The sequence below is a fragment of the Amblyomma americanum genome, chromosome 3 (genome assembly GCF_052857255.1).
Source record: "Amblyomma americanum isolate KBUSLIRL-KWMA chromosome 3, ASM5285725v1, whole genome shotgun sequence".
NCBI classification, from domain to species: domain Eukaryota; kingdom Metazoa; phylum Arthropoda; class Arachnida; order Ixodida; family Ixodidae; genus Amblyomma; species Amblyomma americanum.
In genome coordinates this window covers 182,142,154-182,165,402 of record NC_135499.1, presented here as the reverse complement: position 1 = coordinate 182,165,402, position 23,249 = coordinate 182,142,154, and the positions used below count along the sequence as shown (strand labels likewise).

Sequence of the window (23,249 nt, the reverse complement as noted above, 5' to 3'; positions counted from 1 at the left end):
CTCTCGTGTACAAAAAACGTTTAAATAAAGCACCTTTATTGTTTGATTAGGTTCAGAAGTGTAGCACTCGTCAACACTCGCAAAAATTAGATCTAAAACAATTATGTTTGGGCTTTTCGAATCATGAAAATAAAGTCTTTCCTGCGATCAACTGACTGTGCGCAAAGCTAAATTTTATTAGTCAGCGAGCAGCAGCCAGTGACACTGTGGCTCACGATTGTCTCACACCGCAGTTTTCAGGCAAGCAACAAACACTTCTGACACCGCCATTAGCGTGCATCACTTCGGCACAAGGCAAATAAGAGAATCCATGAAACTGAACAGTGAACCAAAACGTGAATAAATGCATAATAAATAACCCGCATCCGTCTCCACGCATTCAGGCTTTGCTGCATGACATTTTTGTACAGCAGCGAAGAACACTTCGCATAACTTCGACGCTCTAAGGTAAAGAACGGCACTCAGTCGCACTATTTTACGACCAAAAGAGGCTCGACCATCAAGTTCACCGGTACAACAGTGTAATTCACAGCAAAATAAATAATGGCACATGGTTGGAAAAAAAACGTAGTCATTCCAACTGCTCCGGAAAATCGTAGGCAATGTTCCCAAATAAAGTTGGAGTGCGATGCGGCCGGACACTGCACGCGTTTCAGTCCTTCGACTTTCTTGAAAATATTTCTGACTGCCACTCACTATTAATCCAGAAAAATAATCGTGCGCTGAGCTGTTCACAGTCATCGCTCTGTGTAACTGCTCAAAGTCCCCGCCCACACTGAAAAAAAAAAAAGGAACTGGAGCACAGCTCACAGCGCGGAGCCCCACATTGAACTCTAAGATTTTGATTAATCGGCATACTGATTCTCTTACAACGGCCAGGTGGTCCCTAGGCATTATAAAAGCATCGTTTTTGTTTTGCGCACGAGAAAATCGCGTTTTAATTCTCTTTGGGAAATAGGACTAAACTAAATGCTGTAAATTAGATCAAATAACAATGTATAACTATAAGCCATCTATTTTTGCAGTACCAGTGGCTGCACTGTATCGGTTGCACTGTGTGAACTGCATTTTATATGACCCGAACTTCTAGAACATATTAGATAATATTGTGAGAGCGGGAGCTGTCTGTTTTAATAGAACCAATTACTTTTGATGCACTGGTTCTTGTAATTCCTTTTTAACTACACCCCTCTATATGCATCTGGCCATGGACGTATAGGAAATAAATAAAGAATCGTCGTATATGTGTACGTGCGTGTTCGTTTTCCGTGTGCAGTTCTGCGTGTGCGTGTGTGCGTGTGCGTGTGTGCGTGCGTGCGTGCGTGCGCGTGTGTGTGTGTGTGTGTGTGCGCGCGTGCGTGCGTGTGTGTGTGTGTGTGTGTGTGTGTGTGTGTGTGTGTGTGTGTGTGTGTGTGTGTGTGTGTGTGTGTGTGTGTGTGTGTGTGTGTGTGTGTGTGTGTGTGTGTGTGTGTGTGTGTGTGTGTGTGTGTGTGTGTGTGTGTGTGTGTGTGTGTGTGTGTGTGTGCGTGCGTGCGTGTGTGTGTGTGTGTGTGTGTGCGTGCGTGCGTGCGTGCGTGCGTGCGTGCGTGCGTGCGTGCGTGCGTGCGTAACGTGTTTCATTCCTGCTATGCGCCGTAGCTAGGCTGCCAGACGTGTAGCGATGCTCACCCCTCTACTTCTGTTCAAAGAATCTCCTTCACACGTTCTGATGTCGTGTTTGTAAGAGGTATTGAGTTGCGCCAATTTGTATAATCCAACTGACCGAAGAATAGCATTATTTGGTTACTGCAGTTTGTTATATCCTATCTGTCAGTTTCTCAGGCCAAGAGCGATAAAGATTGCATACCCTGCTCTGAGAAGCACGCCGCACAGTCGACCTGTCGCAGTTCAAGGAGAGGCGCCGGTACATGTCGTTCACGCTGGAAATGTCCTACCTGGAATTAGGGACAAGCGCTTCTAGTTCCCCTGGCGGCCACCGTGAGGCGCATGGCCTTTTACATTAAAAAATGCGTGCTGACGTCATCTGTGACGCAAAAGAGAAAGAGAATGACAGAATGGCTGAAGAACAGAACGTGACAGTAGCCCAATAGGCTTAGCTGCACTATTTGTGCGCTGTCCCGAATTCCCGGCGAAGTTCAGTTTTTCGACCCTGCCCTTTTCTTCACCACAAATCATGTGTGCTGGCAATACGGCCCAAAGGAGGCGAAGCATCTTTTAAAGGGACACTGAGGAGAACCCTATCAAAATTTTTTTGTTAGCAATATCTGATAGTTCGGCATTTCATGGCTTTGTTTACGCTTGTCCGGGAGCGAAAGATGCATTTATTTCAAAGAAATTTGGATTCGAAGTTGAAAAATTTTTTCCCGCCGCTCCGATTCAAACTCGAGAACTATTATGACGACACGGAGAACTCTTATGACGACACAGAACGGAGTGACGTGAAACGTGACGTAAACAGAGACTCCGTGATTTCTGGCGGGTAGCGGTGCGGTGCGCAACCTTCCTTTGCAAGCCTCAGAGATTCGTGTCATCCATGAGGTAAGGAAAATTCCTCCATGGTGGCGCCTCTTGTCCTAGGAAGTCATCACGCTTGTACTTGCGAGATTGGCGTGTGGCGGCGATACCTGTATTTTGGTTCTTGCTATTTTCTACATTACAAGAGCTTTGTTTTCAGGAAGAGTGGCGTTTCTGTGATCAGGAGCTGGTATTCTATAAATACAAGCCAACTTCAATTTCTCCTCAGTGTCCCTTTAAGCTTCAAATCGGGCCACTCTTAAGTGGTAAAATACGGCGTAGTACTATGGTGTTTTCGCACGGCACTTGAAAAGACGTGTGTACACCGTCCCCAAGAGGCCTTCCTGGGACAGGTTTCTCGCCTACGCAACGTGGGCTTCAAGAACACGACTGCTCGGCTTTCGGAATGGCTCATGGCCAGATTGAAGCGGGAAATGACGGGAACTACCAAGAGGAACCAAGATCAACAGGGCAAAAAAGTTTCCATGATTCCACACCTGCATGGAGCATCGCCTACTGAAAAAAAAAAAAGGTAAGTTTCAATTTTGGCTTCCAGGTACTCTTCAAGGCTAAAAACGAGATTGGAAAGGCGTGTGCTGCCGTAAGGAATAAGGTGGAAATGCAAAAGCGCAACGATCAAACATCCCACAGAACATTGCATGAGGTCCAGTACTCTGATTGCGATGGTCGTTTGTAAAATTCCGCTTTGATGCTACGAGCACTACTTCGGCCAGACAGAAGGATGCCTCAACACGCGCCTCAAAGAACTCCTCAGATCTTTGAAGAATGCACACTCTTTTAATTTAGGGCTACAGTGCAGGAATAATACAAGACTGCACTCCGATGCGTGATCGAGCAGTCGTCGTTTTCAGGCACCGTGATAAAAGCGTGCCGTGAGTTAGTGAAGCTCTCTTGACCAGTGAAATTAAGATAACTTGAGTGGCTAAACCTTCGCACTTATTGCAAGCCAGTGAAGGTGTTTTTCAACGCGCACTTTAACATTTCTGACCTGCTCGTGACTCTGCCTTGCAGATATGCGCTCGTACGAGAGATTTTTTTTTTTGTTTTTACCTCCCATGTTCTTTTTTCTTTGTCTGCGGAATAAATAATGCGTTTCTTCAATAAAGCTTCAAGTAGACTGCAGAAGCGTCTGTCCTGCGGTCCTTGTCTTTTTTTGCACTCGGAACATGTTCAGCCAGTACCAACTAGCCCAAATTCCCATTTCACTGGAATCAAGTTGTTCGGAAGCAGCGCTTAACGTTACCCGGACTCAGCTACACTTTTCTTGGTCTCTTTTGCTTCCATTCATCATTGGCAAAGCGTAAAGCCGCTGTGATCGCACCTCTGCATTATTGACTCCTCTGGGATCTTGATACGGCTCAGGAGAGCAGCGCGTCTTTAAGCGATGTCCTTGCTGCTCGCTGCTTTGCCGCTTGTGGGCGCATTCTGCGTGACAGCGACGCTTGAGCCCCCACAAACGGGATGTGCCTGTTGTTGCCATTTAGCGGCGCTTCGCGGCTCCTGGAGATGCGGGGTCATGAATGCTTAAACGCAGCGCGGACGGAAGACGCTTAGGTGGACTGATCAGCGCTCACGACCTAAGGAGCTCGAAGCCGAGAGCGAGTGTTCGGGTGCGAACGGCCCGAATCGGCACAGATACGCCATGGCCACCGTTGGAAGCGGTCCAGCCCTGCGGAGAGCAGTGCTCGTAACGGCGCTGCTGAGCCAAAGCTGCATGGCGGCTTCGGTCTCCAGCTTGCCAGAGATCCGTCCATTGGGTGCCCGCATTTTGTCGGCTTTGGAAGGCGCCGTTGATGCCCTGGCGACCAACATGGATTCGATATACCTGGACGCTGCGCTGGGACTGCGTGTCGCCGACGGTAAGCCTTTTGAAAAGAGGTAGAAACCTAGCGAATGAAGTACGCATGCATGACTGGGCCGGGATGTACGCCCAAACTTCTGCCGAACTCAATACTTGGCATCAGCAACAGTTTAAGGCTGGATAGGTAACAGTAAGCACCTTTAAACAATGCAGCAAATAATTAGATTTGCATCAAGCTGAATTATGTGTGGCCATGGTCTTGTCCGCATGCAACGCATAGAATCCGCGCATTCTCAATTCTGAATGCACACAAGCGCTGCCACATGGTGCCTGCCATAGCTGTGCTTATTTTTTTTTTGTTCTCTAACATGCATTTTAAGACGAAGAAAATCTTGGCTGTGCTGACTAGTGTGCATGCACATCGATGTAACGTGGTGTCAGGGTCCTGCATTGCTTCTTCTGGTCTCTAAACTCCCGCAGGAGTTTTATGTAAGGTGTAAGTCAGCACCGGCCACTAGAGGCGCCTCCGTTTTCAAGAGTGCAACGAGCCGCCGCAGAACTCCCGGGCCGGCGTTATTTTCCGTCATAGTCTTATTAGCTCACATTGCAATGTGCCCTAGCATTTAGTTTTGAAATAGAATTTGCGGCTTCCATTATGTAATTGCAGGAAAGACAGTGACCACGCTAATGACGAACAAATGCCGCACTGGAGCAGGCGTTTGGCGTATAACTAAGTGCGCAGCATATTAATAACTAATAACTGCCCAAGACTGGAATTAGCCGGGCCAACTGGTTCATGACACATAAAAAACAGCGCTACAGACGGGACAATAAGGCTGCACTCGTGTTTGTCTCTCTTCCATATTGTCCCGTCTATCGCGCTGTTATTTATGTGTAATAATTACCAGTGATGAAACATGCCACGGCACGTACAACACCCGCTGACGGGCCCCAAAGCCGTTTGCTTGTCCCGTGCCTTCCATCGGTTCTCTTCGACCGCAGATCTTGCAGTACGCGAGCGAAAACATCACTGGAGTCCGTATTCGCCCCTTGCCTTAGAAAGCGACGCATGATCGCTACACTAAAGGCACGGTCACATTTGGCCGGCCTCGGTCGGTAGACAGTCGGAAAACACATTTACTGTTATGCCGATGGTCGGCGTACAGCGGTGTCGGTGACACGTCGCCGAGACCGGAGCAGTTGGACGGCAGTGAGCTGCCACGGTGCCCCGCCATCCGCACCCACCAATGGGCGTCGCCGTCTTCACTTCGTTTTGCCCGCGGTCGCACCGCGTGACTGCTTCGGCTCCAGTGGCGTTGTTTTCGATATCCGCTGCTCGCGTTTTAAAGCGTCAGCATTAGAACGGCTGCAGAGCCTTCGAGAAACCAGAAGAAAAACTCACTTATGGCCATGAAATGGATTCAAACCCCCGGCGGTGCCAACAGATATGTTTCACTTGCCACTGCTTTAGACCGCTCGCCCACCGCAGCAGCCCTACTCCCCGCGCGATAAACTATCAACCTCTCGCGCTGTGCTTCGGAAATCTTCGTATTCAGCAAGTTTCATTCGTGCGCGATACAGTCCAAACGCAAGAGAACGCGGGAAGTTGCACGTGCCAGCCCAAGTTCGAAAGCGGGACCGGTCTCATGCGACCGCTTACGAACGCAACAGCACGCGGGTATTTGGATGTGCGAGCCAAAGTTCGAAAGCGTGGCCTCTTTGAAGCCTACGCTCGATGCAACTTGGTCAAAGCTTGGTCAGACTGGACTTCTCATTTCAGCGATTGGACAATGTCCCAAATTTTTAAAGAATTAGAAAGCATGCCATGCAGCCTTTCTCTCCACGTGTTAAGCCTGTTTCACATGGTGCGACGGGAACGAAAAATTACGGTCCGGTCGCACTGTCGTTGCAACGGTAATCGCAGCCCCCGTTTCACATGCCAACGATTTCTGTCGGTGCCGTCGGCACCCTAGCGTCGGTGCGGTCTTTCAGTGGACGAAAATTCTTCGGCTGCAGTAAATGTCAAACATCGTGGCAGGCGTTGATTTCGTAATAATGGGCAATAATATTGAGCTGTGATGTATTATTAAGTTCAATAAGACGTTTTCGAGATTTTCCTGTCATGTCGCTGAACTCCTATTGGCTGACTACTGTGGCCATCGCTGCGACCGCACCGACGCTGCGACAGTGCGACCAACTTGTTGAAAGTCTGTCGCAGTGGCCCTGCGACGAGAACGACGCGCATTTCTGTCGCACAGCGGCAGAAATCGCACTGCGCTGCGGCAACAATCGCATCATGTGAAACGGCCTTTACACTGCCAATCTATGGCTCTGAGGGTCTATTTTGCGCAGCGGCACACAGAGAGAGAGAGAGAGAGAGAGAGAAACTTTATTGTCCAGAGGAAATCGGGGCATGCCCCTGGGTCCCCGCACGACCCCACTTCACTCAAGTGTTTATGTCCCTAAGGTCCATAACACTGGCAGCCCGGCCTGTGGCGATGGTCTGCACGGCCGGGTCCTCTGAGCGCAGCAGGGTCTCCCAGTCCTCCCAGGTCTTGAGGTCCTCTAGGCCGCGCGGGGGAGGGTCCGCCGGGCAGAGGGAGAGGATGTGGAGGGAGGAGGCGAAGGGTTCTGGGCACAAGGTGCAGGCAGGAGTGGGGAAGGAGGGATGATAGTGGGCTAGGGTCAGGGGTGAGGAGAGTGTGTGTGTCTGTAGTTTGCGCCAGAGTGTTGCGTGTTTGTTATCTAGGGAGGGGTGGGGCGGGGGGTAGAGCTGGCGCGAGGCTCTGTAGGCCTGCGTCATCTCGCTGAACGAGTGCATTCGCTCCCTAGCGAATCCCCGATCCGAGGCCACCTGAGCCCGGTTAGAGGTCCCCACAAATCCGAGACACACCCGCTTGTTGGCATCACTGCTCAAAGAGGGAGTCACTGCACTAAAGAAATCTGAGCTTACATGCGTACGCATTCCCCGTCGAATCAATCGCATTGATCACCGGAGAATACTTCCTGTAGGTTGTTAACTAAATATCTCGTATTCGCTAAATTAGTGTTTTAAGATAATACGCCCTTTGGGATTTACCGGGAATGCGCCGATTATGAAGACTGCAACCCAGCGCTACTGTTCCCACAGCTGCGTACAGATACTGCTCGTTTACATGGCGTAGAAAGCAAGCTGGGACCTCCTTATGTTAAGTAGTCTTATTTTTTGCGCTCTTTGTAGCTTTGCTTGTTTTCACAGTACGATTATTCTGCAAGCAACGGCGCTTCGTTTTCCTTTGGCAGCTCCGTGCCACGGGGGCAGGGAACCACCGAAACTCCAGTATATGTTCCCTCATATGTGGAGCACCAAGTTCCTTTCTCGGGCACACCTTTGATAGCCGGAACGGAACGCCGACACGTAACAAGTGCTCGACAATGTCCGACGCACACAAATTACATTACCTGAAAGCACAGTACGCGTCGAATTTCACCGTCAAATCAACAGCAGAGCGGCGTCCTTCTCGTTCGCGACAGCGCTGCAGGCACCTCGGACTACTCCCTTTTGTCGAGTTCGCCGAAGCGCGCCAGCTGTAAGCAGTAGATTAAGCCCTCCCACAGCGTTACATAGAAGTTTCATGACCAGAAAGCATCGAAGTACTCTGGTGATGCGCACAAATGCAGAACTAAAACGGTCTGCAATAAACGAATGCTCCGTTGCTGAAATGATAAAGTGCGTGTGGGTGCGTTGAACGCCTATGTTATGAAGCTAGGGGGGGGGGGGGGGGGGGGGGGGGGGGGGCGTTTCGGGAGAAGCCCCCATGATGTGGCGCGTGTATGTATGGCGTCTCTTTCAGACGCACTTGCAGTTCGTGCCCACTAAGTTTTTCCTGCTTGAATACATTGGGCTATAGAAATGGTCTTATAAGGTTGAATGGCAACTGAAGAAGTTTTATCATTCGATGAGCTTAAATGGTTGGAATGTGTGAAACTTGCAGGTGAAACATGCGAAGTCCTTTTATGCTATCATTTGAAATAGAAGACGTAAACGTCGAGAGAAGCCGCGATGGCGTTCAGCCTCCTCAGCAGTGCGCACCACTGCATAGAGGGCTCGATCGTGACGGCATCTACGGCGACGGTACATTCAGAACGCATAGACACTTGGTCGAAGGAATAAACCAACGCCACCGAACGAAAAGCCTGCGAAGCGTCATTTGGCGACATCCGACGACGCACGACACAGCATGGGCGAAGATAGCAGAAATTTGAAAATATCGCCATAAATGAAGACACTGCCAAGCTTTTCCGCACATCTTTTGGGCCTTCAGGAGAAGCCTAAACCTCGTAGTGAGTTGAGTTGGCAATTACGTCACCATTCTAAAGCGAACGAGAGAAAAAACGGCGTGATTTACCTGCATGTTTCGTATATTCGAATACCTGAATTTAGTCGAATCCTAGCAAAACACTTCATCTTCCCTTTCAGCAAACACTGCACTGATTTCGAGGAAATCACAGGATTTCAAGGACTTTAAAGAATAACCTTGATTACCTCACAATGTAACATAAAAGCAGCTGGATAAACGCTATCACGCTACGACGGCCACAGCTCTATGGCTGCTGGTACTTAAGATGACCGTGTGGTGACGCCACTTGCCTGCATCGCGAAAATGGTGTTTGGGCCCTTCTTCGCCGCCTGGCACATCTGCTATGCAGTGAAGTGCGCACCTTAAGGGGTAGCCAAGTGATGCATCTTAGTAAGGAGGTATCTCTTGCGGCAACATTAAAAGTGTACGCGTCAACAGTCTCGATTAGGTGTGCTGTAATTCATCCACTTCAGTACACGAAGGATTCACGACACCTTTCAGGGCATCAACTTAGCGCGCTGTGGAAAAGACACATTGGTACTAGAAGGCGCATGTCCGCGCACATGGAAACGCCCATGATATCAACTACGAATGTTCATCCGAGAAGTTGTATAACTCTAGCGTTTCGTACGGTGACTGTAATTATGCACTCAGTGTGAATTAACTGGTATATGGCGTCGAATAGTTACAACTGCTTCTCAGATGTTGTCATATGCGTTTCGCGTTGCGAAATTTGATTCAAATTTTTCGGTGACTAAGCATTCTCTGCAACAAGACATGTTCGTTGGCACGAGCAGCGAGGAAGTTATACGACATAAACTCTCTGCAATGAAAGAAAAAAAAAAGCTTGGATAAAGACTGAAAATGAATGCTTAATTAAGCGATCGCTCTAGCTAGGTTTAACGCTGTCCAACTGACCTGCCTCTTATTCACGCAGATCGCCTGCAGGAGCTCATTAGTCAAGCATCTGACAACGACGACACAGGCGCTTACAGACTGTCGAGTGGGCTCGGCGCCACTGTCGGAGACTTACGCGTTCTCCAGCAAAAAACTGAATTGCTGGCGGACACCGCGACAAGGCATGTGCTTGGCACAAAGCAAGGCTGTGCACATGAAACACGTGAGTCATTTCTTTGCACTTCCTTCATTTTTTCTTAGTTATTAATATTGGCTGCTCGCCCTGCTATGCCAGAAGGCGGTGACAATGGCGGAGACGCTGCGCTGGTCGAAAACCCTTATTTCATCAGCTATAAGCATGCACTCAGAGTTTTCAGAGAAGAAAATCGCAGCTTTATATGACGAGTTCCCTTAGCGCGTAAATACTAAGGGTAACCAGGTAACCAGGCGTCTAAAATCTGCAGGAACTGATCGCGATGAGACCGACATTCGCCGGCATCGTACTTTCTCACATTCATCGCCGAATGTCATCCTGTAGAGTCTCTCTCCAGCCCTTAACTTGGCCTACAGTTACCCCTGACGATATGTGTGAAATTATTTGAAATGAGTTTCCCGAGTTGAAAATTTGCAATAATATTGATACGTGCCACTGTAAAAGAAGTAGAAGCGCCTGCATTCGTAGGAAAAGAAGATGGTTCTCTCTCGGTCGCGCACTCGAACCACTTAGGGACAGCCGCAGTTTTACGTGTCTTCTCCGGAGGTTCTTCTTCGCATTGCTCGTAACAATATACAGCCTAGACTTCTGGTATTCACATTTCCTATTAAAGACTATGTTGCAAAAATCATCTATTTTTCCGAAGTGATCAACAGCTTTGTAGCCGTAATGAGCAATGAAATAAGTATTGATTTTCTGCTGATGTTTGCTTACTGTCCATACACTCTGTGAAAGTGTGCGCTTTCAAAATAAGCCTCATACCTTGCATTATAACTCATATGAAGCAAAGTGCTTTTTAATGTGCTTATCTTGTACACTGCTTGTACATCCATAGTAACTGATTATTGTAATGCATGTATCAATAAAGTGACATGTACTCCATGATGATTATTTTTTTCATCCTTGCAAATGTCAGGCGGGTGCTTTTCTGCATGCGTATAAAGTGTCTTGGTTGCTTGCTTATTTTTTTATTTATTTTTTTGAAGCGATGTTTATTGCCTCAGGGCATAAAAACTATGAAGTGAGAGATGAGTAAGATGCTTAAATAAATGAAAAAAATGTGGGCTGATTTGATGAAATCAAGACGATGATATGGACCCTGTGTCCAGGCAATATAGGAATCCGGATTGTCCGGTGAGAGTCCCACTGCCGCCAGGTGCCGAATTCTCGTCGGCTTCGGCTTATTTGTTCCTGTTTATTGCAACGGATAGAGGTTCGAAGCTGGTTTCTGAGTAATTGGCAGGCCATTATGCCGTTTCTCTCTTCTGTTCTTCAGGGCTGTTCCAACGCATTCAGCACAGGCGCTCTCGCATGCCAACTGAGAATGAATAGAAGTTGGCCTGTGTCGACAAGTTATACCGCGCTCTAATCACAAAGAGATCACTGAGAACAGATCTTCGATAAAGTAGAGAAGATCGAACAATTTTTCAAGTAAAATGCGTGCCCCGACACCGATTTTAGAGCGAGAGCTCTACTCCTAGGGGCACAAATTCCGATTTCAATGTGGATGACCTTCAGTGCCTCGCAAGGTGAAACCGAACTTAACTGCGCGTTGGTATGGCCCCAAGCTATGGTAGCATGACGTGATCATGTTATTATGGCCATTGGGTACCCGACCTTGACCTTTGACATTGGCCTTGGCATTATTTTTTTTTTGAGACAGTAAGCAACACATCGACAAAGACCAATTTTTCACGAGGTCAAACCGAACTTAACTGCGTGGTGGTATGGCCCAAGCTATGGCATTATGACCACGCGATCATATGATTGACCATTGGGTACCTGACCTTGACCTTGACATTTGATTTGAGACAGTGGAGACCATGCTCAAAAGAGCTTTCGTTTGAATAACTATGTGCAAGCCACGTTGAACCCCAGCCATTTTTGGCATGGACCCCTGAGACTAAACGCTGCGCCGGAAGATTTTTAAATTCAATTTTCTCGGCAATAAATGTGTGTCTTGCATCGGGACAAGCGTCAACATATAGCCAGAAAGAGCATGAACATCAGTTTTCACTGGGAACAATAATTTCATAGAGTTGCCCTCACTGTCTTTTTGAAGTAGGCCTGTATTCATTGATTATTCGGTTGTAATTCCTAGTCATTCCTACTGACACCAATGGAGCTGGTTTGCACATTTTCAAATAGTCCGTGTGCCGCCGGATGCTTTAGCTTTTTGTAGTCATTAATACTCACGTATTTCTTGCCTATTTTATTGCCCTGATATTTTCGTAGTTTAAATACAAACATCCATCTATGTCGCAAATCTTCATATTCGAATAAACGTAAGAATACATTCGCTATATTTGTTTAAGATGTGCTGCATAATCTGTGTAATGATACGTATGGACCTCCTTCACCCCACGACGTCACGAAGATGCGGTGGCGCTGATGTTAGCAGCGACTTTCGCATGGTAGGCAAAACAGGTTCCGCTTGCCCGTGCCTACCGCAGCTGCCGCAGCTACCGGCGGCTGCTTCAAGCCTGTGCACTGCAGAAGCAGCATGTATTGACCAGCTGCGTCACTGCTGGATCCGCGCAGTAGCATAAAAAATATTAAATTAGCCTCGATAGGTTTCTCGCGCATAAATGCCGCATTCGGAAACTGGCTAACAGACATTGGGCCACGGTAGTAAAGCGCGAAGTCTGGGAGTCGATAGGCCCTGCCACTCAATGCACTTAATAGCATGTAAGTTACTGCGTTCATTCACCTGAACTTCAGGATAGTAGGCTGATAATTGCTCAAGGAAAAAAAAAAGACATATGCAGCTGCACACGTACTTATCACCTTGAGCCGGAGTGCACGGGGCGCCGCCAGGTTCACTCACCCCCAAGGAATGCGTTTTTTTTTTTGTTAATAGCACCCCATGTTTTAATGGCGCGTTTTTTTGGCATTTAATATTTACTTGAAACTGTTTCTTGATATGACGACGTAATTATTTCATTCGAGTAGAAAGAAGTCTGGTAAGTTGTGTCAATCTTGCGTGGTCGCGTTGGTGTGCTTAGAATAGCGTACCTTAAGTGTGCTAAACGCCATATGCTTTTTCATTGCATCATGCATGTGTCATGTTTCATGAGGTAGTACATGATCGCGAAGTTTGTTTGGAAAGAAGCAGCCGCAGGCGTGCTACTAACAGACACGTGGCAAGATTGAGAGGGGACGTGACAATGAAAAGTGTTTTCGTTATTCATGCATGCGATATGTAACTAAACTTGGTGCAAATATGAAATTCCTACGCTAGTTTCAGTAATTCCTTTTATTTATAGCTATACCTGGTGCAGTTCTGGGTAATTATAATTAACACCGTCGTCAAGTCCCCCCAAGGTCTCAAATAATTGAGTAGATAGTGCGGCAGTTTTTTTATGCCAGCATGTACATAAAGCCCTGTTCTGTACGATGACGCGATTAGTTCTTTTTCTATATGACAGTACTTATGCATGCATAGTTGCATGAAAGCGTTTCTTACAAGAAATAACTAACACAGTACTACACGTGTAGGGAAAAAAATCGAGATTTATTACGCTCCTCAACGTCTCAGGAATAGTTTGCGACGAATGGAATCATTTGATTTTCATGCGAATTACGAAGGTGAGTGGTCCAGTCGCAGAAAATGTGAGAGGTCACAAAACATACCTTAAAGTTTATGGCATCTTCGCTTTCGCTTTGGTCAAAGAAATGCGGCACTGAAATCAAATAAATTACCTCACAATATTGGACGACCACACTTCTAAAAAGCGTAATTTATAAATTTGTACTCAATATCATGCTATAATTTTTCGTCACGAAACTAGACTTCAGGGCTAGGAAAGAAATAATTCTAGAAATAAAAAATTTTCTCCAAATCGACCAGCTTAACAAGAGGACAAGTCGGCTTGGCTGGTGCGTGGTCATGCGGCTAAAAACAGCGCTAAGCGAGACAGGAGATCAGAGACACGACGCTGTCCCCACTTTTCGCACAGCGCGACACGCATGCCAACAGATGATGAGCGCACGTCTGCTCCGACGAAACAACGCCAGCAGCACTTTCCCTCACTATTGTCCCGAAGTAAAATCATTCCGGCTAGTGCAGAGTGTCAAAACTTGTTTTATTCAATGCCTAGCGCATAAATAAACGGCAGGAACGCTTTCTACATGTTTACTACTAACCATATATACAATACAGTGGCAATCTATTTCTCTTTATAGGCCGCACGTGGCCAACGCGAGCTCGTGTACTTCAACGAATTACCAAGTTGGAAGCATCGACCATTGCTATGATTCGCAGAAACTGGAAACGCGCCTACAAGCCTTGAAAACCCGCGCTCAACACGTATCCGCGACGCCACTCCCCGACCTTTTGCCTACCACGAGCTCGCTAGCGACTGCAGCGCCACCTCGTTTGTTTACAAACATGCAGGAGGTCCATAGAAGGCTCAACACTGAACAGCGGCACAAGCTAGGATAACGTGAGTGGTGCAGTGGGGTGGGAGGAAGGAGGGGAAATGGAAACGCGACGGGCCGCCTTACTGGATGCTGCTGACCTTATAGCGATGCCTCTGATCCATGCTACACAGATATGTAGCCTTTAAAACACGATCATTCCTCAAAATCGTCAAGTAACAAATCTCATGTAACAAATATATGACTGTTGTGTACCACGGTGCAGCGCGTATCATAAAAAAAGAAAACATTATCATGGGATATCTTCTCTCATGAACGTTCGAAATGCAATTTACTCACAGCAGCTAATGCTCGTGCGTCATTCAAATGACATGTTCCACTGGATGAACTCCCACTAGAAGCGAGCACTTTTCGACATGCACACAAGCGTCAAAGCAAATGCTAACACATGCAATGTTTTCCTTTCCTCTTCTCAACACCCTCGTTTCAAGACCTGCCTCAATGGCTGTCTGCACTTCAAACAAACCGTCTGCGTCGCCGGCAGGCCTATCCGATCGTGCACGCATGAATGCAACGCATCGCTCACATGCAACCGCGGGCCTTATTCTCTCGTCCAGTAGCCCACGGTCTGCTGCGGAAAGGTCTGTGGAAGTACGCGGCTGCCGGGGACCGGCGCATGCCTGTGGACGAAGAGCCCGAGCTCACGGCACCCGACTTGGTCGAGCGCGCCTCCGACGACTGCATCCAGCAGCTGTTCTCGGCCGGCCACTGTGCGGACCTGAACAACACCTGCTGGGTGGCCATGACGGGAGGACGGCAGCACGGCTATGCCCTCACGCACCAAGCGATCTTCCTCACTATCGGCATCCGGGTACGCGCCAACTACCCCGGTGACTTAAGGCGCATGCGTTGTTACGACTGCTGCCGTGAAGCCCTCACTGGCGATCGTGCCAGACGCTAATCCAGAGACGTTCCACATTCGCAGCCATGAAGAGAGGATAGCGTTCGCTTCTAGCCACAGAATCATGCTCTGGCTGCTCTTGCGTCAGTGGTTAGGCAGCAAATTTCTTGCAGTCAGATGCACTTTCTTCGCTAAAACGAAGCGATAAAGTGGGATCATAAATGCTTATGCAGTTGATAACGTGCGATTCACGCCAGCTGCAGAGGGAGGTGAAAATTTTTTAGATGCAAGTATCTCGAGGTGAACTTTAGTCAGTAGTTCCTTCGGCGCACATAATGGGATATACACCTTCATTATGAAAAAACCTGGCGCTATCAAACGACGACACAGCGCTGTGTCCCCTCTGTGTCGTCGTTTGATAGCGCCAGGTTTTTTCATAATGAACGTGTACCAACTAGCTCAACTTTCTGCCCGGATATACACCGCCGATCAGGGGCATATATGAGGGCGCCGCATAACTCGAAGTAACAGTGCAAAAAACACACACATAGAACGAAAACAAACAACAGCGCTCGTTGTGTGTTCTTGTTCTCTGTGTCCCGTCTGTGTTTTTTGCGCTGTTACTTCGAGATGGATTACCAACAAGCCCAAGCTGCTGTTCTGGCCGCATAACTGCACAACGTGTTACAGGCCCTTTGGTCTTGAACGATGCAATAGATTTCCCATCTCCAAGCAACAACCCCGCCGGAAATTTTCACGATCAACCCTCAAGAACAATAGCCTTCATCCCTGCATCTAATCATCTTGAAGTCGGTGGAAAAAATCTGGCCCCTTAGCTGTTCACGTATGCCAACGAATGTCTACCAACACAGCTGAGTCAAAAAACGCCTTCTTGTGTGTCGCGAATCAAGCTGCAAAAAGCTGCTGTCTTGTCTCAGCCTTTGCCTTCTCTTAACCTGTTTGCTTTAAAAGATCATGGCACGTCCAAAAACGTCATGGACTATTCACCTTAGCTTAGACGCTGGTGACCGAATTTATTTAGCTCGCAGATGATAAAAGCGAGGTTCGCTTTGACCCGTGGTGCACACTAGCGAAGAAACAAACGACAACAAACGTATCGTAACAGACGAAGCAAACAGAATCTAGCACTTATGAAGTCAAGGCAGCAAATAATATCCAGTGTAATAAAAATACAGCGTAATTAAACTTGTTAAACTTGTTACCTTACGCTATAGTACCCGACATGATACCATACATCGTTCTGTAAAATAAGTGCCATACTACAGTACAAGCACGGTGCAATACGTAACCATTGCAAACTATAGGTTTTACAAAACAACTTTGTGTAGTACTTTATAGAGCTGGTAACTGCTATTATCCGCCTGTTGCTTATGTCGCCCTCAGTCTGTGCGCTTGTGACATAGAGCGAATTTACTGAATGACGTAGCTCAGCAGTTCCTAATGCGGCTTAACACAATGTACTCATTGGAATTACGACATCCTGTCTCCGGCTCGGCTTGTGACTGCCGCCATTGTTGCGTGACGAGTGTAATGCTCTCCTGTCGCATTATATTTCCGAAGGAAGAAAATTTTGGTAGTGGCATGCTTTCCGATCTTGAACTTGCCTCACTATAACCACGATGTCCGTCCGACTTGCCACCGCATGTTCCCTGTCACCGTCCGAAGCTCAACTGCACGGCGAAGCTGAACTCCTTGGCCGTACTTCACGCACAGCCGCCAGTCGGTCGGAACCTGGCGTCCAAGTGCGCGCAAGTAGCTGACGACGCGCAGCTCATTCTGGACGAGAACTTCCCGCTGCGTCTTAGGGACCTCTTCATGGAGCAAGGTATAGTGCACGGCGCGTGGAGCAAAAAAGAAAAAAGAAATGAGTGCGATGCATCTCAAGCCGCGTTAGTACCCCAGTCCGAGTACCCTATATATCGATCGATCAATATCCGACTCGAATGTCTTTTACCTCTACCTTTAAACGAATATTTCGCGGCTTTTAAGCAAGAAAATCTGTATGAATTGAAAAAAAAAAGAAAGAAAAGAAGCACGCAGTGCTATTTTTTCCCGCATGCGTACCCAATTGCAAACTAGTGTAGTAGGGGTTTGCGAACAGTGTATTTTTTCGAAACCGAATTGAATACGAATAGTGCAGTTAAAAATCTAATCGAATACGAACCGAATATTCATATGATTATTAGCTACCAACGGCAATATTCGCACATACGAAACGAATATTTATGCTGGACAGCGAAGCAGTTGGTGGCGGTGCTGTAACTCTTGGCGTTAAAGCTGTTGCTGCCGAAAGATGCAACACTGATCTTCTCTTGGGGCCACGTGTTTTGTTTTAACTCTGCGACTGTCGTTTGATGCGAATCGGAAAATGACCTTTTTCTTAGCTACTACCATCACATCTATGTTGATGATAGGGACGAGAGGTATGAGCTATGGAGTCCGATACCGGCATGAAAGCAGAGTTTGCTGAACCTGGCTGAACCCAGTCGAATCGCCCAATCTTGGAGGCAAATGTATGAGCATCATGAACGCCGCCATACGAATGGACTGCGTCGACGCGCACACCAAACGCAGCAGCATGGTGTGCAGTGTCGGGGTGGGTCCTGTTTTCGAAACAGCTGTCGAAGAAAACTGCAGCGTGCCCGGTTCGTACTTCGTGTCTCTTCGTAAACTGTTTGAAAACTTCCGATTGTATTCGTTTAGTTAGGAATAATTTTGTATACGCACGTGTTGATTCGTACAGTGAATCGAATAGGACACTAGCTATTCGGTTCGCTATTCGAAAATTTCGAATTTTCGCACACACCTATAACGTAATTGTCTCGGCCTCATTAGCACGTCAAAGAGACTTGCGGTTATTACGAGCAGGCTTTCTCAAGAGCATAACTTTTCCCCACAGGTGTCGTGTGCGGTTTCATGGACCTGCCAGTGTTCAAGGATGCGTCCGCTATGGAAGCGGTGCTTTCTTGGCAGAGAGATGATGGTTGCTACGTCGCCGAGCATGATGAACCTGCTACAAACTCGAATCCCAAGAAGGTCAAAAGGGAAGAACGTAAAGGAAAAGGTAAGGACGGCGCTTGACCGATTCAGGAGCCACAACCGCAAGCTGCTAGCACCAGCATTTTCTTTCTTTCAAAATTCGTCTAAGCAGCTTACTTTTTTTTATTTTTCCAATTCCGCGCCGTTTTTCTCTGTCTTCAGCATACATTGAAAGACGCCGCTGTTTGCAAAACCTTGCAAAGGACTGCACTTCGCAACGTTGAGAGCAGACGACGTCATGTACAGATGAAAAAGCTTTTTGTGGACTCTGGTATCAGTCTCGTTCCCTTTTCCCGCCAGTGAGAGAGAAGCGGACATCTCGTGTGGGTGCAACCAGATGCATAGCCTCCGAGACTGCTTGGATTTATACAGCTCTCAAAGGCCATGGCTGAGGAGCATGCGTTTCCGTTCTTTTCCGACAGCTGGCGCCACAGATCTTTTAGTGGGAAACGTTCGTCGCGGATCACATCCGATGCATCGTATGAAGACTCGCCATGTGAAGTGCTGCTTACCCATCATATTACCTTTGAAACCTAAGCTCTGCTATGGTCTCCAGGGGCGCAGCCAGGAAGCTTGGTATTATGGTCTGTTTGTGGTGCAGCGCCATCCGAAATATGTGATTGAATGCAATATAAACCTATAACAGTTTTTCATGCCTCCCTGCTTAATTAAGGTCCGGATGCATATTAGCCCCAGCCCACTTCTTCAAAGGTGTTTTGGCCGCAGTACTGGTATGAGGTGTTCACATCAGCCATTGAGAACATATATGTCCTATAGCTTCGTCCTCGATGGAGTTAATTGAAAATGTCTAGAGTGACATGACCACATTGCCAACTGATTTATTTGAAGATAGTTTGCAGACGTCCCAGTTCACGGCCGCAGGTATAACGAATGATCGGTTATTACGAACGAGGACGGAGGACGGTGCTACCGTCAAAATACGTCTCGCATACAACTAACAATTGTGACCGCACGACTCGGTTATAGCGAACGAGGAGACGCCGTAAACTCACCCCTTAGTCGAAAAACTCGCGCTTGCGGTAGCCTCGGAGACAAAATAGCATTTCTAAGCGCCCGTGACACCGTCTCGGAAAGAGAATGGTGAGCTAAAACAACAATAATAAAGGCCGCATTGAAACTCTAAATAACCGTTGGCCAAACGAGCGCCGATAGCCGCCTACATGGTGAATCGTGGTGTGCGTGTGCGCCGCCTGGTCAAAGCGTCTCAAACAGCAGGAGAAGCGCTGTGAGCGCGAGACAGGAGCAGCGTCGAAAGCAAAAGCTACCCCGCACCGCCAGAGATCAACCAAGGATACATTTATGAGAAATCTGAATGCCTTGCTGGCCCCGCTATTCACGTGGTATCTGTTGCCTGCCCAGTCGGCTCTCTATCTTTTGAGTGCTAGCACTAGGATACATCACGCAGACAGTGCAGCTGATACAATCTGCGCACATGTGTGCTTCGATGCCTTCGCCTCTGCATGAGGCAAGGAACGGCAGACGACACTGCCGGAAACCCACGTGATCAGACGCAAGTAGATTTGTGGCAACACGTCATTGATGCACAGTTGGTCGGATGTCGTCTGAGATGACTGCGTTGGCGCGGACACCGATATCGCCGAGACGTGCTCTAACGAAACCACTGTACGCGAAGTATGAGCACTGCCCGATCACCAGGAATGTGATTCAGGAGGCCGATCTGCCACCGGAATCCGTGAAAGCCTCGACTGTAAATAGTTATATCGCATGTCTGAAGCTGATCGTTGGCAGCAAGGGTCTCGGCGAGGAGAACATGACCACAGCGGGGACCTTGGGGTCTGCTTTGAAGACGTTGACGCCCATAACGCACTTTTTATTTTCTTGAAAAAAATTGGCGGTGGTTTAGCTCTGGTTAAACCTGGAGTGACGCGATAGCTACAGCTGGCCGTGTGGAACTTGGTCGCGTGACCAACCACGTGATCAGCCACGGCGCCGCGCCGCCGGCAGCTGCTCCGCACCACGTGACCAACCACGTGACAGCGCGGCGGCGCCGCCACGCTGAAGGCTCGAAATGCTACCGTAATGCAGATATCGCTACAATAAAGGCCGCTTCTGTCAGACTTAAAAATTTTGGCTGTAATATGGGAAGTCCACTTACTACGAACGTCGAATACAACGAACGCCATCCGCATGACCATCAGGTTCGGTATAATGGGGCTCGACTTAATGCTGAAAAGAAACTAAAAAGTAACATCGTAAATCAATGATGTACCCACTAATGGACCGTGAAATGGCGAAAGTAAGCAGTGCGGGAGTGTGTTTTGGTTAGATTTTCTGGGGCACACATGTCGAAGTGGCCCTTCCACATGAACTCTTGACTTTGGCAGAATCTTTTAAAAAAATAATATACGCAGTTCACCAAACGTACCTTCTATGTGCTGCCGCTCCCTCGCGACTCTAACCGCTGAACCACTCAACTAATATGTAACTACATGTGACACTGCGAGGCACAATTTCTCGCCAACTACATGTATATCTCATGCATTGGAACTAGCAGAGCAGCTGTGGTGCCCGCCGCTAAGTGAGTAGCGGTTCGAGGCCTGGCGTTCAAGCTCTGCATCGCCTTCTCGTGGCTACTTGAGATTTGAGATCTCTTTCTGTACAGTGCAACGGAAACCAAAATAACATACACGCCAGCGGTGTCAAGCGCATCTATCTAGTGTCCTTAGAGGGGCCCTGATATGAATCGACAGGGCGGCTGAGCGGCGATATTGTTCATGGACAGGTAGGGTATGTTGTTTTTAATCACCGTTTGCAAGCACGACGCACCCAGGCGGAACCGGCTCAAGTCATCACCAGCAAACGCCTAGAGTCACTGGAAGCTTGCGAACGCCAATTGCACAGCGTCATCGATCCAGTCGGGACAACTAACCCTCGCGCTTCATCATTCCTCCTCCAATCACTTCTCCTTTTCCCTCTCGTCCTCTCTGAGGCTTCAGCGACGGTCGCCACTCAACCCACAGAACAGGATTTAAACAGCTGCGCTGTAAAAGCACCAGCGCCTAAAATTCAAACGTCACGCTTGAAGTTCGGTTTGTGCAGTTTGCGTGGCTTAGCTTCCCTGCGAAACCGCTATCGTCGTCATCATCCTCCACTGCAGGACAAGGCGTGCATTGAACCCTGTCATGTGCCAGCTACAGGGCCATAAAGTTAGGGTGGGCAAAAATATTAAAGGAGGTGACAGATATCACCGCACGCTATCACGTGGTGTGATCACGTGGGGACCGACTCTACACTTTTTCCTTTTTATGACTAGGCTTCAAGCTTATCGCCGGACGCTCCCCACTGAGTTTTTTCCTCCATGGCAACCCTACTCGCCGAGGTCTTGAGGGGCGGTGCCGGTGACCATGGACGGCTGACATATGAGAGCAAAAATGGTACGGCCACGCCGCTGGAAGAAGCCAGGGAGAGTTCACATTGCTCTGGGTTTGCGACCGATAAGAGCCACGTCGGATCGTGGAACTTAGAGATGTTCACGGCAAAAGGCACCAATCATCGCATGTGTTGACCCGTCAAGCTCAAAAGGTGGTTCAGGGCCCCTTTAAGGATCCGGGAAGAACCTTCAGTTAGCGCGGTATTCAAACAGGACGCGGAAATTAAAGATGTAATAAGCTGCGGCACAGGTGATGACAAAACCACATCATTGTGATGTATGTTTGTGATAATGGCGAATACTTTGTGCTGTGTCATCAGGATGTACGAAATCGTTTATGTATCAGTGTGGTTCTACACACTAAGCGAGACAAAAATGGCTTTTTCCTTTATCCTGTTTCCCTTCGCAGATGGCTGCTCCCTGCACATGACAAGCGTGGCGGCCGGAGCCCTCGCCACCTACCTGCACATTCTGTATCGCGCTCAACACGGCCCGAAAATGCCTTGATCGGGAAGACAGTCGTTATGGTTCTCAAGGGTAGCAGGAATGAACATTAGTGATATTCTCGTTACGTTTGCTTCCCGAAATAAAAAAGAAAACAGTCGGCAGGTCTGCGCTGCGCTGAAGCCTACTGAAATGCAGTGTGGCAACGTTTTGCGCAATATTGCGCGACGTTTTTCATAATTGTTCTCACAGCGAGAGTAAATTTCGTCCGTTTTATTTTTTCTTCTTTGCTTGGACCGCGATGCGAGTAGTGCATTTTCTTGTCCATTTTAGTGTTGTTCCGTTAGCTCGTAATAAACGGTGTTGTCTGTGCTTGCGGCGTGTTGTCACTCGTCGGGCGATATCCTCGATCGCGATCCCCCTCCCCCCTGAAAGGGTAGGTTCCCTCACTGGCGCATAACATAGGACCCGAAGCCATGACCCTGAGATTAAAAGCATGCTCTGAGGACTGAGCTAGTGGGACATGCGCGGTGGTTTTGCACCCGTTCGCACCCGAACGATTCCGGATGGCGTGTGCTCGGCCCGCGCAGCCTGTCGTGACGAGCCGTAGGGGCGCCGCGGGTCCCACAAAAAAAGCTGATGATAGATAGAAGTTGGCACGCATCGATAGAGCACCGCGTACTATTCACAAAGAGTCCACTCTCACCGAAAACCGCTTATTTTATATGCTACAAATACATGAAACAGCTGTCGCCATCACCGGCCAATTTTGGAAGTAAAATGCATACGCTAGCACATCGGCTTTGTGTCGCGACTCTCAGAGGCCATGCTACACCACCATTCACATAAAAAAACGCTGGAAACCCGCCCTTTTAATTAAGGTCGTCACGAGTTTGAATTGTCTGGTGGGAAGAATTTCAAATCCAATTTCTTCCGTGTACATCGCACAGTACACGGGCCTCTAGAATTTCGCCTCCATCGAAATTCAACCGCCGCTGCCTGGATAGAACCAGCGTCTTTCGTGTCAGCAGCCGTGAGGCGCTCGACTGCCGAGATCGAGGACACACGACCGAATCCCCACTTCGTCAGCAGCGTTTCCGTGGAGGCGAAACGCAATTGGAGCCCGTGTGCGATATCAGTGCACGTTAAAGAGCTCTATGTGGTACAAGTTCCGCCACCTCCCACCAAGCCAAACCGCCTCTTCCTCCCTTCCTTCTTTCACTCCCTCTTCCATCTCTCTCTCTCCCCCCCCCCCCCCCCCACCC

The 23,249-nt window shown here is 48.2% G+C and overlaps 1 protein-coding gene across 2 annotated transcripts; it reads left to right on the top strand.

Annotated features, from left to right (window-relative positions):
* The first annotated feature begins 3,859 nt into the window (after positions 1-3,859).
* Positions 3,860-22,358, top strand: LOC144123522 (UPF0764 protein C16orf89 homolog). 2 transcript variants are annotated; one of them, XM_077656339.1, is made up of 6 exons: positions 3,860-4,394; positions 9,614-9,796; positions 14,788-15,038; positions 16,755-16,914; positions 17,989-18,153; positions 21,950-22,358. In XM_077656339.1, exons 1-6 carry the CDS (start codon positions 4,178-4,180, stop codon positions 22,045-22,047), a joined length of 1,074 nt encoding a protein of 357 aa, XP_077512465.1. In that variant the 5' UTR covers positions 3,860-4,177; the 3' UTR covers positions 22,048-22,358. The 2 variants fall into 2 exon arrangements, with proteins under 2 accessions (XP_077512465.1, XP_077512464.1); XM_077656338.1 differs by having other exon boundaries at positions 3,946-4,394; positions 14,785-15,038.
* The last annotated feature ends 891 nt before the right edge of the window (positions 22,359-23,249 follow it).

Bases quoted from the DNA above. Each gene is read 5' to 3' on its own strand.
- LOC144123522 (XM_077656338.1), top strand. From the start codon at position 4,178: ATGGCCACCGTTGGAAGCGGTCCAGCCCTGCGGAGAGCAGTGCTCGTA. The intron at 9,797-14,784 runs GTGAGTCATTTC...TCTCTCGTCCAG, and splicing joins AGGCTGTGCACATGAAACAC to TAGCCCACGGTCTGCTGCGG. The intron at 15,039-16,754 runs GTACGCGCCAAC...CACCGTCCGAAG, and splicing joins TCCTCACTATCGGCATCCGG to CTCAACTGCACGGCGAAGCT.